This window comes from Octodon degus, unplaced genomic scaffold (assembly GCF_000260255.1).
Source record: "Octodon degus isolate 3935 unplaced genomic scaffold, OctDeg1.0 scaffold00342, whole genome shotgun sequence".
NCBI classification, from domain to species: Eukaryota; Metazoa; Chordata; class Mammalia; order Rodentia; family Octodontidae; genus Octodon; species Octodon degus.
The window spans coordinates 567,336-580,803 of NW_004524918.1; the positions used below are offsets into that span (position 1 = coordinate 567,336).

Below are 13,468 nucleotides of genomic sequence, written 5' to 3' on the forward strand. Positions count from 1 at the left end.
GAAGAAGAAGAAGAAGAAGAAGAAGAAGAAGAAGAAGAAGAAGAAGAAGAAGAAGAAGAAGAAGAAGAAGAAGAAAAGTCAACTACCAGGTCCAGTGTCCACGCCTATAATTCCAGCTACTCAGAAGGCTGAGGCAGGCAAATCACAAGTTCAAGGCTCCCCTGGACAGTTCTGAAAGATCCTGACTCAAAACAACCAGCTTGGGGTTCTGCAGTCTAAGCCCAACCCAGGGCTGCTTAACACATTTCCAAAGAAACCAGCGAAAGACCCTAGAACCAGGACACCATTAGGACCACCACCACCCCAAGAATGCGTTCTTCCTGCCTCTCTTCCAAACCATTAGCTCCCCAAGTGAAGCCCAGGGTAGTGCCCTTCTTCGGCTATGGAGAGGTCATATAACACCCAGGGAGCTGTGAGGACACCTGGGAAGTGAGCCCTCAAACATGGGCGAGGTTTTCATGCTGGGCCCGAGTGCATGGGAGCTTTTCAATGTGATTGAATGTTTATTTCAGACAATTTCTTCAAAGAAGGAGTACTGGGGCTGGGGAAATGGCTCAGTAGAATAAGCGCTTCCCTGGCAAGCACAAGGGACTGAGTTTGATCCCTGGTTCTGCCAAAAAAAAAAAAAAAAAACTACTGACTGCCAAATTTCCTTCCCCAAAGAGTTAAACCAACCACTTCCAACACACAGTGCCTGCTTTGAGGTGCATATACACACATAATCATTAAAAACTTTCAAAGTAATATGCTAAACATGATACATAATCATTTAATTCCCTTTTTTTGTTTACAGGTCTTTTTTTTTTTTTGGTGTCTATATTTGTTTTTCATCATGTTCTCCAAAAATCTTTCATACTTGACTTTGACTACATTGCTTGTTTCGATGACTGATTTTTTCATTATTTTCCTTTTTGTAGCCTTGTGCTAAAATTAGCTGGGACTTGCTGAAAGAAGAGATTGGGATTAAATTCAGCTGTGTTACAGAAAAAAATGCTTAAACTAGATGGAAGTTTCTTTCTCATCCACATAAAAGAGACCTAGAGAAGGGGCTAGGGCTGACCTTGTACCCACTCTACAAAGCCAAGAGTCCAGATCCTCCCTGGTCAACCTCAGCCATGCCCCAAGGAGGCCTCATGTCCACAGTCCAAGATGAGAGCAAGAACTCAGCCATCACGGCCAGTAGGAGAGAGGGAATGACAAAGAGGGACTCGCCACTTACTTTTGTAACAGTAATTTGCATCTTATTGACCAGAATTCAAACATATGACCTCATGCGGCCATAAGGGAGACTAGGCAATGAGCCAGATGAAAGTCGAGATCTTAGCACTCAGGACCAAAGATGAATTTTGAAGAGCAGCCACCCATCTCTTCTACAGATGAGGATAAAAGTCATGTTGCCGAAGACAACTCATTCACATGAGAACAGGTATGTTTATGATGACAGTGGTGTTGATTAATCTCTGCTAAATAATCACTATAGTATATTAAATAAAATGTGTGGGAACCCATTGATTTGGACTAGACTCCTGCACTAACAGACCAAACCAAGATGGGGTTTTAACCACAGTATCTGAGCTGTAGTTAATTACAAGAGGCTCTGTAACCAATTAACCAATGAAGCTGTAACATATTAAGCTGTCTCTACACCACACTTCTGTTTCCTGTAAATGCTCTTAGGTCATGTTATTGGTGGGAATTCTCTGAATTTCCTTTGGTTCTGGGCCTGACCAATTCACAAATCATTGTTTTTTTATTACTTTCTTCTGTTTTGTTTCTAATTGCTCAAATACACTCTATTGAGATTAATTAAGATATTTTCTTGTTTTGTTTTGTTTTGTTTTGTTGAGACAGGATTTCACTATGTAACCCAGACTGGCCTCAAACTTGTAATGATCCTCCTGCTTCAGCCTCCCAAGTACTAGGATTATAGGCCGCATCACCACATCCAGCGATTTTTTTTCCTTTTGACAAGTAACTGTGGGCATCACTCTTGGAACTGGATGTATATTATTTAATCCTTACCACATCCTCATAAGTAGATATTATCACTGATTTTACAGTGGAAGAAATCAAAGCACAAAGAGACGAGGGTAGTGGTGGCAGACCTATGGCATGCATGCCACAGCAGGCAGTAACATTGAATCTAGAAGGTTCACCATCATTGGACTAGGAATTTATCCAAGGTCGCCCATCTATCAGGTAGCAGAACCCTTTTTGTTTCTGTTTTTTGGTACCAGGGATCAAATTCAGGACCTTGCACTTACCAGGCAGGTGCTTATGCCACTGAGCTATCTCCCTGGCCAGAACCTGAGTTGGAAAGCAATCTGGTTCTAGAACCCCAAAGACAAGACTCAACACTGAACAGAGGTAATGTATCTCTTACCAGCAACTACAGAACCAAATTGAGGAAAGCAACTGAGTTCTTCAAAAAGGCTTATCTACTAATTCAGGAGTAGACAGGGGACCAACCTGTCCCCTGCTGTATCACAGTCTTCTGAACACTTCATATGTTCATCCATTCAACTAATATCCTTTCCTAATACCTATTACCTTTGCAATTCACTGTCTGAAACCTGTTGCCACTTGTGTGGAGCAGATGCTGCAGCCAGTGTAAAGTGTAGCACATATAGACACTTGTCCTCAGTAAATGTGTATACTGGGTCTACTCTGTGACAGCGCTGGGCTTGAGGAAGTGAGCAACACTTAGCATTCACGGCCAAGAAGAGATAGACGAGTGGTCACTGCAAAGAGTGCCGGCAAAGGCACAGGACTGATGGTCAGAAGTCTGCAGTGGCCCAGCGGCAGCCTCTGAGTCTCAAGTAGTAAGGGGCAAGGCCCTAAAAGTAGGCTGGAGTCAGACTTGAAATTCAAGTCCACACTGCAAATTTTAACCTCAGTTCAATTTTAACCTCAGACAATAGGGGGCCACTGCAGGCTTACACAGAGGAGCATGAGAGCAATGAAGATCTAGGAGGCTCTTCTGTTATGGAGGACCTAAGGAAGGGAAAAGGCAACAGCAAGAACATCAGTGAAGGCGCTGGGCCACAAGCATCTCCGCTGAGGGAGGAGGTGGGTAACAAGGATGGTGGGGAGGTAGAGACTCAGGCTTGATGAGGCACAAGAGAGGAAGAGGTAGCTCTGGGGCCTGAGGGAATGGAAACCTGTGCTGAGAGCCCTGCTGGAGAAGCTGAGGAGGTAGGGGCCAAGCAAGGGGCTTGGAAGAAGGAAGAGGGTGGGGCGAGGAGAAACAAAAGTGGCCCAGATGGGCCCGGGAACTGTGGGAGGGGAAAGGAGGTGCGCCTGGGGGGAAGGGTTGGAGAGGGGCCCTGGCGTGAGCCGGGACAGACTGAGCAGTTGGCCGCCTGCAGCTTTGTGCTCATGGCTCAGAAATGTCCTCAGCCTGCCAGGAGACGGCCTGGCCCCTGCTGCCCTGTCCCCCTCCACCACTCCAGGCAGGCTCCCCCATCAGGAGTGAAGCTGCCCCCAGCCTTTCATCCCCCCAAGTAGTCCCCCTCCCTAGAACCCAGGCACACCCACACCCAAGCCTGCCCTCACAGCCCTCCCCCAGTGGCTGATGAAGCACAGGCCAGGACAGGAGGGAGAGAATAAGCAGACCGCTGCAGGGACGCTGTCAGGAAGCAGGGGTAGGCTGGGGCCAGCTGGGGGTGCCAGGGGCCCACAAGTCCAACAGGGCAGATGGCAAAGTGGGATCTAGGGAGCAACCAGGTCCAGCAGGGAGTTAACATCTGGTCTGCAGCACAAAAGGCCTAATGAGACCCAGGTGGTCCCCTGGCCCCTGGCAGTGTAAGCTGATGCTGGTCGTGTGTGGAGAGGGGGGTTCTGCAGCTCTGGGGGAGGGCGGGCTGAGGCAGCTGGCCAGGGGCCCAGCACATAACTTTGGGCGGTTGCAGTCTGGGGCCTCAGACAACCAGCCGCTCTGAGCCGAACAGACAGCATGAAGGTACTGGGCCCACTGTGGGTAGCTCCTGGACTCAGAAGTTAAGACCACCTGTGGAGAAGCCACTTGCCCGTAGGGGACTGACTATGAACACATAGGTGTTCTCTTGAGACAAAAGCTCCAAGGGTGGTGGGCTTTGTCCAGGAAAGTGGGGTCACTAGGGAGGAAAAAGAGGGCCAAGGACATGAAAAGGTTTCAGGCAGTGGCAGCATATACAATGGAGCAAATGCAGAGGCAACAGGCATCCTTGGGGTCGGGGACTTCACTGACCATTTCCTGTCACCAGGCCTTCCTGCCTCTGGCCCTGCCGCTGCTGCTGCTGCTTTTCTGGATGCCTCCATGCATCCCCCAGGCCACCGGGATCCGGGGAGACGGTAAGCAGCCCCATATTCACAAACAGATCGGGCCAAAACACTTCGGGGCAACAGATGGGGTGAAGAGAGGGTATAAAGGCCACCAAGTGCAGCAGGTGATGAAACCATCTCTTGAGCAGAAAACTCACACTTTCTCATGGGAGTCTCCTGACCCCAGGGACTGAGACAAACTGGGGAATCTCAGTCCCCCTCTCCTCACTGTCCCCAAACTCCCACCCTCAGCTCTGGAGAAGTCTTGCCTGCAGCAGCCTCTGGACTGCGATGACATCTACACGCTGGGATATCAGATGGACGGTGTGTACCTCATCTACCCCTCGGGCCCCAGTGTGCCAGTGCCTGTCTTCTGCGACATGACCACCGAGGGCGGCAAGTGGACGGTGAGTGGGAGGAGGCCAGATCTGTTTACTCCTAGCTGTGTGACCCTGAGCTTCACCTCAGTGAACCTGATTTTCCCTTTAACATGGGTGTGATTACACTCATCACTTTCTTAGTAATTCTAAGTATTTAATGGAGGCTAAGGTACAACCCAAAGTAACTTGCCTTTGGTCACATGGCCAGTACCAGGATTCACACCCACCAGAGTCCTTTTGAGTTTTTGTTTTGTGCTTTGGGGATGGAATCTAAGACCTTATGCACAATAGGCAAGCACTCCGTCCCTGACCTACACCCTCAGTCCCCTCTTCACCTCTTTCCTTGCCTGCCTCAAAGTGCAAGCTGGTGAAGAGCCCAGGTGGGTATACACAGTAGCTGCTCAGTGAGGGGCCAGGCGGCAGCACAAACCTTTTAACAACCTCCAAAACTGTCACTCAGTTCTTTAACATGCCAGTGAACAAAAGGTTTGTGCTTACATGGGTCAAGTGGGGTGGGGCCCGTACACACTGGACCCTCAACTAAACAGTTCCCTGTTCTCTTGGCTCCAGGTCTTCCAGAAGAGATTTAATGGCTCCGTAAGTTTCTTCCGGGGCTGGAACGACTACAAGCTGGGCTTCGGCCGTGCAGACGGGGAGTACTGGCTCGGTAAGGCGGGAGCCAGGAGGGCTAGGTGCTGCCTCACAGCCAGGTCTCTGCTTACCAACTCCCTACACCCCCAGGGCTGCAGAACCTGCATCTCCTAACACTAAAACAGAAGTATGAGCTGCGAGTGGACCTGGAGGACTTCGAGAACAACACAGCATATGCCAAGTATATTGATTTCTCCATCTCCCCCAATGCGGTCAGTGCGGAGGAGGACGGCTACACACTCTACGTGGCAGGCTTCGAGGACGGCGGGGCAGGTATCCCCTCCTGCCAGCCCCAGCAGGGCTGAGTGGGGAAAAGGCCAGGCTGGCTTTGTCCAGTGGCCCTGTGACCCTCTTGAGGTCCCTTTTTCATCCCTCCTACCCTTGGCGGGGCCTCAGCTGGATCCCAACCAGCCCAGCCAGCTCCCTCCTCAGCCCTGAGAGCAACTGCCCTGGCCCTGTTCCAGGCAACCCTGTGAAGGAGCAGCTGTTTATCTTCTCTGCAGAGCCCCATCTAGCCCGCAGAGCCCCAGCTAGCCCACAAACATCTGGCTCAGGGAGAGTGTCCCCCACCCCACAGGATGCCACCTGATTTCCCTTACAGTGCCACTTGTCACTGCCATCATCCTCTCCTTCCTAGCATGGAGATCAGCGCCCTGCCTCAGCAGCTCCCACCCTTCTTCCCACTGCCAGGTGACTCCCTGTCCTACCACAGTGGTCAGAAGTTCTCCACCTTTGACCGGGACCAGGACCTCTTCGTGCAGAACTGTGCAGCCCTCTCCTCAGGAGCCTTCTGGTTCCGCAGCTGCCACTTTGCCAACCTAAATGGCTTCTACCTGGGTGGCTCCCATCTCTCTTATGCCAATGGCATCAACTGGGCCCAATGGAAGGGCTTTTACTATTCCCTTAAGCGCACCGAGATGAAAATCCGTCGGGCCTGAGGGCTGGCCCTGTCCCACTGCACTCCTCCCAGCTTTCCTGCATCTCCATGAGTGTCTCTCTGCCCTTTAGGCCCGAAATGATGCTCCTGCTGTTCCTGTGCACTAGCTTCTCAGGTAGCCTTGCAATTCTCAGGCTTGGCTGACCTCTATCACCACCCAAGGTGACCATTTCTAAGCCAGGCCTATTCCCTCCATCAGAGGCTACTGTGCCTGGCTGGGCTTCATGAGGCTCACAACTGCCTCCCTCCAACCAAACAGCTGAAAGCCAGGCACGGGCTTCTGTGTCCACCTTAGCCAGCTTCTTCACTGTGGACTACTCTGTCTGTCTGGGCCACCCTAGACTGAGCAATGCAGTCTATTCCAAGCCACTTGGACAGCCACCACACCCCAGCACTCCCCCCATCCATTCAACAGCACTTCCCATCCTTGTCCTCCATTTTACCAACTTACTCCATACTCCATATCCTCCACCTACCTATCCTGGCCCCCTACAGCTCATACCAAAACAGTATTTACCACAGCTACTGCAAGACACCCCGAAACAGCTACAGGCAAGGTAGGCATGGGAATGACGTCCCCCACCTGCCCCAGGGATTGAGGTCTGGCCATCTGAGGGTTGGGAGTGGGTGGAGAGTGGAAGTCTCAATAAACCTTCAGGACCTGAATGCACTGGCTTTGTGCATACAACCATTTTCTTGGCCCCCAAATGAGGGGACTTGTATTCTCCCTGTACCCCTACTTATGGTGTACTGCCCACCCCCATGTCCAAAAATGACACCTGGAGTCAGGCATTAAAGTGAACCTTGTATTTCACAGGCTTCATTCTGATGGCAAAAAGACTGCATAATAATATTACAATAATAATAAAAATATAATACTGAAAAGGATTGTTCAGAGGGAGTCAGGGTCTCAAACCCAACATGGCTCGGCAGTGGCTCAGATGGCTGCTTAAGGCTGAAGGGTGGGTCTGAGATGAACCTGCAGAATAGTCCAAGCTGAGCCTCACCTGACGGGCCCAGGGGCCAGAACCCAGGAATGCTCCCATGGGTCTTGGGGCTGTGTCTGCCCTGGCAGCAAGGCACCGGCTGTGGTCCTCAGGGCTCTTGGAGGTCAGGCAGGTCAGACAGCAGCATCGGGGAATCCAGCTGGATCTCACGCTGCAGAGACTCAATGTCGGCGGGGTTCATGCCATGGCCTTCAAGCCAGTCGGCAAGTAGGGAGGCTGAGAGTGAGGCCGAGTCTGCCTGGCTGCAGGAAAAGGGGATCAGGAACGAGGGAGGGAGGGATGCTGTTAGCCTAGGCCAGCTTGGCAGCTATCCCACCAGTAAGCTCTTTCTACAGCAGGAACCCTTCCTCACCGTCCCACCCCAAGAGCTCAGTCCAGCCAGCTTACCCATCCTGCGGCCCGTCAGCCACACCCATGTCAAAAGACTGGTTTAGAAATTCCTCCAGGTCAAAGCCAACACCGTAGCCAGCCCCACTGCCCTTTGGTGTGCCTGAGAACACAGGGGGCAGGGGGTCTTCCACCTGTAGGGGATAATGGTAGGTTACAATACAAGTGTCAACAAGGCCAGACACACCTGCCCTGATGCTGACCATTCTGCCTAGATATCCCTGAGCACCAACTGGGGCCCATCCCTAGGCCAGGTACTTCCCAGGCAGTATATCATTTGTCTTCAACAATGTCATTGATTTTGTGCTCTTTCTATGAACAAAGGAGTAAGTTCAGACAGAAAACTCCATCCGTTTTCACAGAACAATGACAACTTCCCAAATCCATGGGCCCAGATCTAGATGTTCCCATAGTATGGGTCTCTCCTCTTACCTGTGACTTAGACAACTGCTGGGTCACCAGGTTGACATCAGGTGATTCTGATGTAGAAGGCTGAGGAGGGCCCCCAGGGTCTGGAGGGAGTGGACCAGATGGGAAATAAGGCAGAACTATGGTGCTGGGGCCAGGCAACCCAGAGGCTGGCACAAGCGATGGGGGATGCAAAAGGTTAGTGGATGTGGCAGTCTGGAGTGATGCAGGGACAGAGATGGGTCCAGGAGGGCCGGCAGGGTGGGGAGCAGGGGGTGAGCAAGCAGGCTGGGGTGCAGGAGTAGGAGTGGAGCTTGCAAGTTGTGGCGGGGGACCAGCGGGCTGGGCTACAGGGGCAGCAGGGGGGCTGGTGGACTGGGCTGGAGATGCTGCTGGGGCTGGGGCTGGAGGCGGGGCAGGGGGCCGGGCCATTCGAGTCCAGCGCTCCAGCAGGCTTCGGTCATTGTCACTAAGCACCAGTCCAGCCAGGGGATCAGTGGAGGGGGCCCCCGAGGTCCCAGTGCCCCGCTCCTTGCGTTCCCGCTCTTGTCGCCGCTTTTCCCGCTCCTTGGCTCGCTCTTGTCGCCTCCGACGCTTCTCTTCCCGCTCTCGCTGGCGCTCCTGGGCTGTCACGGGTTTCCGAGGCTCAGGAGCCTCCAGGGGTACACTGGGGCCATCTGCAGGAGGTCAGGCAGGAGAAAAGTAAGAGCCCTCAGCCCTGTCCGAGCCGGAGGGTCCCTGTAACACCCCAGTCCCCAGCCAGCGGCTGCACCAAGGCACCTCTGAGTCGGCTCCGCAAGGACTTGAGTAGAGTGGCTTTGAGAGCTGCCTTGGTATTGTCTGAGATGGCACCCTCTCTCTTGGGTGGGGCAGGCTCACTAGCTGGTGGAGGGGGCTGAAGAGTCAGATCGATGGTGTCAGGTGCAGGACCTGTACACGGTGGGAGGACTGGGGGGGGTGACTCCATGGCACAGTCCCCACTGGGAGCCCAGGGACTGGGCATCTCAACATCTGGACAGCCAGGCTCACTAGCCACAGGCTGCAGGGAAGGCTGGAAGCGGATCTGCTGGCGGATGCCCTCACGCCGTGCATGGAAGTCCTCGATCTCAGCCACAATGGCCTCCTTAATGCGCTCTCGGGTAAGGGCTTCACGGTCAAAGGCAAAGTCAAAGGGTGGAGCACAATCAGGCTCATCATCAGGGTCATGATACTTGGCCAGGAAAGGATGACGAAGGGCAGCAGCTGCCGAGATGCGGGCACTGGGTTCAAATCGCAGCATGCGGCCCAGCAGTGAGAGGGCCTGGCGGTCAGCACCTGGGTACACTGTCTCCCAGGGAACAGGCTGGCGTGGCGGCAGGCTCTGGATATAGGCCCGCACTCTTTCAGCCCCCACAGCCTGAATCACAGCTGGCGATGGGGTACCCAGCACCATCATGATCAGCTGTAACTGATGCACATAGTTTTTGCCTGGGAAGAGCTGGCGCCGGGCCAGCATTTCACCAAAGATGCAGCCCACAGACCACAGGTCAATAGCCTGTGTGTACTCATGCAGGGAGAGCATAAGCTCTGGGGCACGGTACCAGCGAGTAGCCACATACTCAGTCATGAAGTACTGGTGCTCAGCAGGGGAGGTACACAGGCCACGGGCCATACCAAAGTCACCAATCTTGAGCTCACAGTTCTCATTCACCAGAAGGTTAGAGGGCTTGAGGTCACGGTGGATGACCTGAGCTGAGTGCATGTATTTGAGGCCCCGCAGCAGCTGATACAGGAAGTAACGGACATGCTCCAGTGTGAGCGGCTGTGAGGAATGGATGATCTGGTGCAGGTCGCTCTCCATCAGGTCCAAGACCACATAGCTGGAAATGAGAGGCATGGATTGAACTAGCCACATTATAGGCACAAGCCCCATTCTTACTACTCATTCCTGACTCTAGACAGGTAAGGGCATTATCCTGGGCCCTTAAAGGGATGAGAGCATGGTACGGGAGATGAGTCCCAGTTCTAGATTCTCTACATCCTTTCCATGAACTTGACTGAGTTATTCCCCTACCCAACCCCCCAACCTAGTTTCCCTATTAGATGAGGCTCAACTATACCAGGACTGGCCAATAGGCATAGTTTTGGAATAGCTCTGTGGTTTAGTAGTGGCTCATTAGGAGACTTCTGGGAAGATGGCAGAATGGTGATTAGCCTCTTGAAGATTGAGAGACGGGATGCTAGAGTATAACAACTTGGGGAAGAAAACAACAAGGGAAGTGGTAGTGGCTGTATAAAAGGACTATAATGAAAACTGAATCCATTTTCTATACGTATTCTGTGATCAATTAATGATGTCTGTTATGACAATAGGAAAGTACAAGGACCAGGGATATAGCTCAGCAGCACGGCACGTGCCTGGCAAGTACCAGGTCCTGAGTTCAATTCCTGGTACCACCAAAAAAAAAAAAAAAACACCCTCCCCTCAAAGAAAGGGAAAATGAAAAAGCATGCCTCACTTTGATGGCCTATCACTTAGGGCCAGCCTAATAGCTCAGCGAACTAAAGCACCTGCTTAGGCAGAGCACAGGGACTGGGATTTGATCCTCAGCATGCCATGATGCCCCTGCCAGTGGGGTGCACTGACACAGTGATTGAAGTTGGGCATGGTGGCAGGCGCCTGTAATCCCAGCAGTTGGAAGGCTGAAAACAGGAGAATCACTACAAGTCCAATTTATGTAGTGAAACCCTGTACACCATGTCCTAAATACAGCAAAAAAAAAAAAAAAAAAGTACAGTGGTAGGGTGAATGTCCTGTTTGCCAGCTTATATTCTCAGATTCTATAAAAGTGTAACACCAATACACTTCTTGAGAAATAACAGCTATGTTGGTCATCTCCCTAAAGAAGCACTAGTCCTGGAATTACGGTAATTTTCCCAGTTCACCTCACATTAAGTATAGCTGCCCTTCCAGAACTCAGAAATGTGGTCCTGGCCTTCCAAAATGATTCCAAATGATGCCTCCCTCTCCCATCCTGTTCCTTACACAGATTTGAACTCTCCATAGGGCACAGTGGGTCTCAGGATATCCTTTATGGCAATGATATTGTCATGTTTGAAGTGTTTGAGGATCTTCAGCTCCCTGAGGGTCCGTTTTGCATTGGTCACCACATCAAAAGCATTTGGGATCTTCTTGATGGCCACCTGCTGGCCTGGGGAACAGGGAAAGGCAGATAGCAGAGGGTACCTTGGTGTAGCTGCAGGACCCTTTCAACACTCCCTTCTAGGACAAAAACAATGGCAGCTACCATATGTTGGCTACCATGAGCCACACACAGCAGGTACTAATAGTTCATTTATAGGCTCAGTAACTTGCTGGAGGTTGCACAACTGCTTCGTGGTAGTCTTGACTCTAAGACCTGTGTTCATTCTCCTCCCATATATTTTCTCTCCATCTCAGATCTCCCAATCCCACCTCTAATCCCTTGTGCCAGTTTTTGGCTCTAGTACATTCTTGATGTTCAGGACCAGCTCTTGCTTCTGGTCTAACTGGGATTATCATTTTTCTAAGGAAAAAGTAGGGTGATAGCATAGCCACACCTAAGAATAGTGCCTAACTATGGGCCAGGTGCCTATCAGTAAGAGTTGAATTAAATCAGAACGCACAGTCCAGCTTGCTTCCCCCTCTCACCCATTCTGAGAACTGTTTCCACATCTGTGAAAGGCTCAGGAAGCTCACCCGTGAGGCGGCGGCGCGCAGAGGACACCACCCCATAGGCCCCATTGCCTATGGTCTCAATGATCTCGTACTCGTCCCCTACATCAAAGGTTACATCGAAGGAGCGGGCTTTGAGCAGGGCCAGGTTCTTGGCAGCGACAGAGGCAGCGGTGTGGGTGGGTTCTGCCTTTACCGGCCCGGGAGGCTCCCCAGAGCCATCTTCGCCATCTTCCTCCTTTAAGGGCTCGGCCATGGTGTCTGTGTGGAGATGCTGATCAGGAGGGGCCAGCCCCCTGAGCAGCCCCCAGCCTCAGTTTCCCTTCCGTGGTTTGGAGAGAGGGGCCAGAAAATTTCCATATTCCCTAAACCGGCCCGGGGCCGCGCAGGGGGAGAAAGACAGCCGCAAGCACTCAGCAGACCTCCTACACAGGGAGTCGGTGCTTGAGCCCAAGCCGGGGTCTGAAGTGGGGGAGGGCGCTGCGCAGCGCAGTCCAGGAAGAAAGGGAGGGGCGGGGCACTTGGGCTTCCTTGGGACCACACTCACCGAATGGCGCCGGCCCCCACGCCTCCTCAGCGCTCTGGCGATCCCGGGGCTCGCCTGCCTCCTGTCCTCAGCAGAGCAGGGCTTCAAGGCTCGCCCGCTGACTTGGTCAAGGGCCGGCGCCACCACCTCAGCGCGGCATACTGCCCAGTCCGTCGCACCCCAACCGGGTCCTATCCCGCCCCCAAGACCACGCTCCCTCCATTCTCTAGCCAATCGCCGAGCGGCCTCTGCGGAGGTTCCCACCCCTTTAATTTGCCTCATCCAATCGGAGCCCCCAGGCTAGTAAAGCCACACCTCCACCAACCCGCGCGCGCCCGCCGCTGTCCAGCTCTCTGGAGGGAGCCGCCCAAAGGCAGCTCAGCGCTTCGCCGAGGTACTTCTCGCCCGGCTCCGTCCCCCGACGCATGCGCGCCGGAAGGCTGGGGCGCCTGTGAATGGAGGGCTACACCCCTGCACGTAACGCGCGCGCTCTCCGTCAATCGGCTCCACCTCCCCAAACTAATCCCCGGCTAGCGCTGGGTTTACCCGGCCGGCTGTGGGGCGGAGATGTGTTACCTTGGCAACCAGCTCCGGAAATTCCTCTTTTTGACCACTCCCCTTATTTTATCAGCCAGCGTCCCGGGGGAATGTACTACCCCTGTTCTCTGTCCTGGGCCTTCTGAGAGTGTGTCAATCACCCGCGGTAGAGACTGACCCTTCTGGTCCAGCCACAGAGATCCCAGTCCTCCAGGATTGAAGAGCGGTCAGTCTGAGGCCGCCGCTGACTTCCGGTGGCAAACCTAGACCTGTGCTCGCGGTTTTGTATCCTGGGCGCGGTCTTGTCAGCGTAGCGCTGTGGGCCGAATCCAGTAGTTCATTCATTCACTTAGCAGCTGTTTACCAAACTCCGTCTCCCTAAGGCCTGCCAGTGCTAAGCAGGCAAAGAGGACGTGGTGGGGTTTGTGCTTCGGGCAGAAAGGTTTTCAGCAGGGAGCTGGGGTCGGGTTGTAAGAAGTGGTTTTGGAATTGGAACTCCAAAGATCCCTGGGTTTTCCACCTGGTGAAATGACTGAAGAAAGGCCCTGCAGTTTAGCAAAAGCGTGTAGGCTGAAGCTCTCTACAGGTTCTGCTTTTGCCCTGAATGACCGGTGAGTGAAAGAGGGGACAGCCCTGGAA

General features: G+C 52.9%; 2 protein-coding genes across 5 annotated transcripts; one reads left to right on the top strand and one right to left on the bottom strand.

The window, feature by feature from the left end:
• The first annotated feature begins 3,869 nt into the window (after positions 1-3,869).
• Mfap4 (microfibril associated protein 4) lies at positions 3,870-7,093 on the top strand. Its single transcript, XM_004647948.3, has 6 exons — positions 3,870-3,961; positions 4,245-4,332; positions 4,555-4,709; positions 5,253-5,349; positions 5,424-5,606; positions 6,024-7,093. Exons 1-6 carry the CDS (start codon positions 3,956-3,958, stop codon positions 6,269-6,271), a joined length of 777 nt encoding a protein of 258 aa, XP_004648005.2. The 5' UTR covers positions 3,870-3,955; the 3' UTR covers positions 6,272-7,093.
• Positions 7,066-12,690, bottom strand: Mapk7 (mitogen-activated protein kinase 7). 4 transcript variants are annotated; one of them, XM_023708209.1, is made up of 7 exons: positions 12,618-12,690; positions 11,791-12,027; positions 11,098-11,263; positions 8,853-9,931; positions 8,097-8,749; positions 7,665-7,798; positions 7,066-7,519 (listed from the first exon to the last, which is right to left on the bottom strand). In XM_023708209.1, exons 2-7 carry the CDS (start codon positions 12,020-12,022, stop codon positions 7,366-7,368), a joined length of 2,418 nt encoding a protein of 805 aa, XP_023563977.1. In that variant the 5' UTR covers positions 12,023-12,027; positions 12,618-12,690; the 3' UTR covers positions 7,066-7,365. The 4 variants fall into 4 exon arrangements, with proteins under 4 accessions (XP_023563977.1, XP_023563974.1, XP_023563976.1 ...); XM_023708206.1 differs by lacking the exon at positions 12,618-12,690 and adding an exon at positions 12,314-12,463; XM_023708207.1 differs by lacking the exon at positions 12,618-12,690 and adding an exon at positions 12,314-12,463 and having other exon boundaries at positions 7,371-7,515.
• Positions 12,691-13,468: the final 778 nt, after the last annotated feature.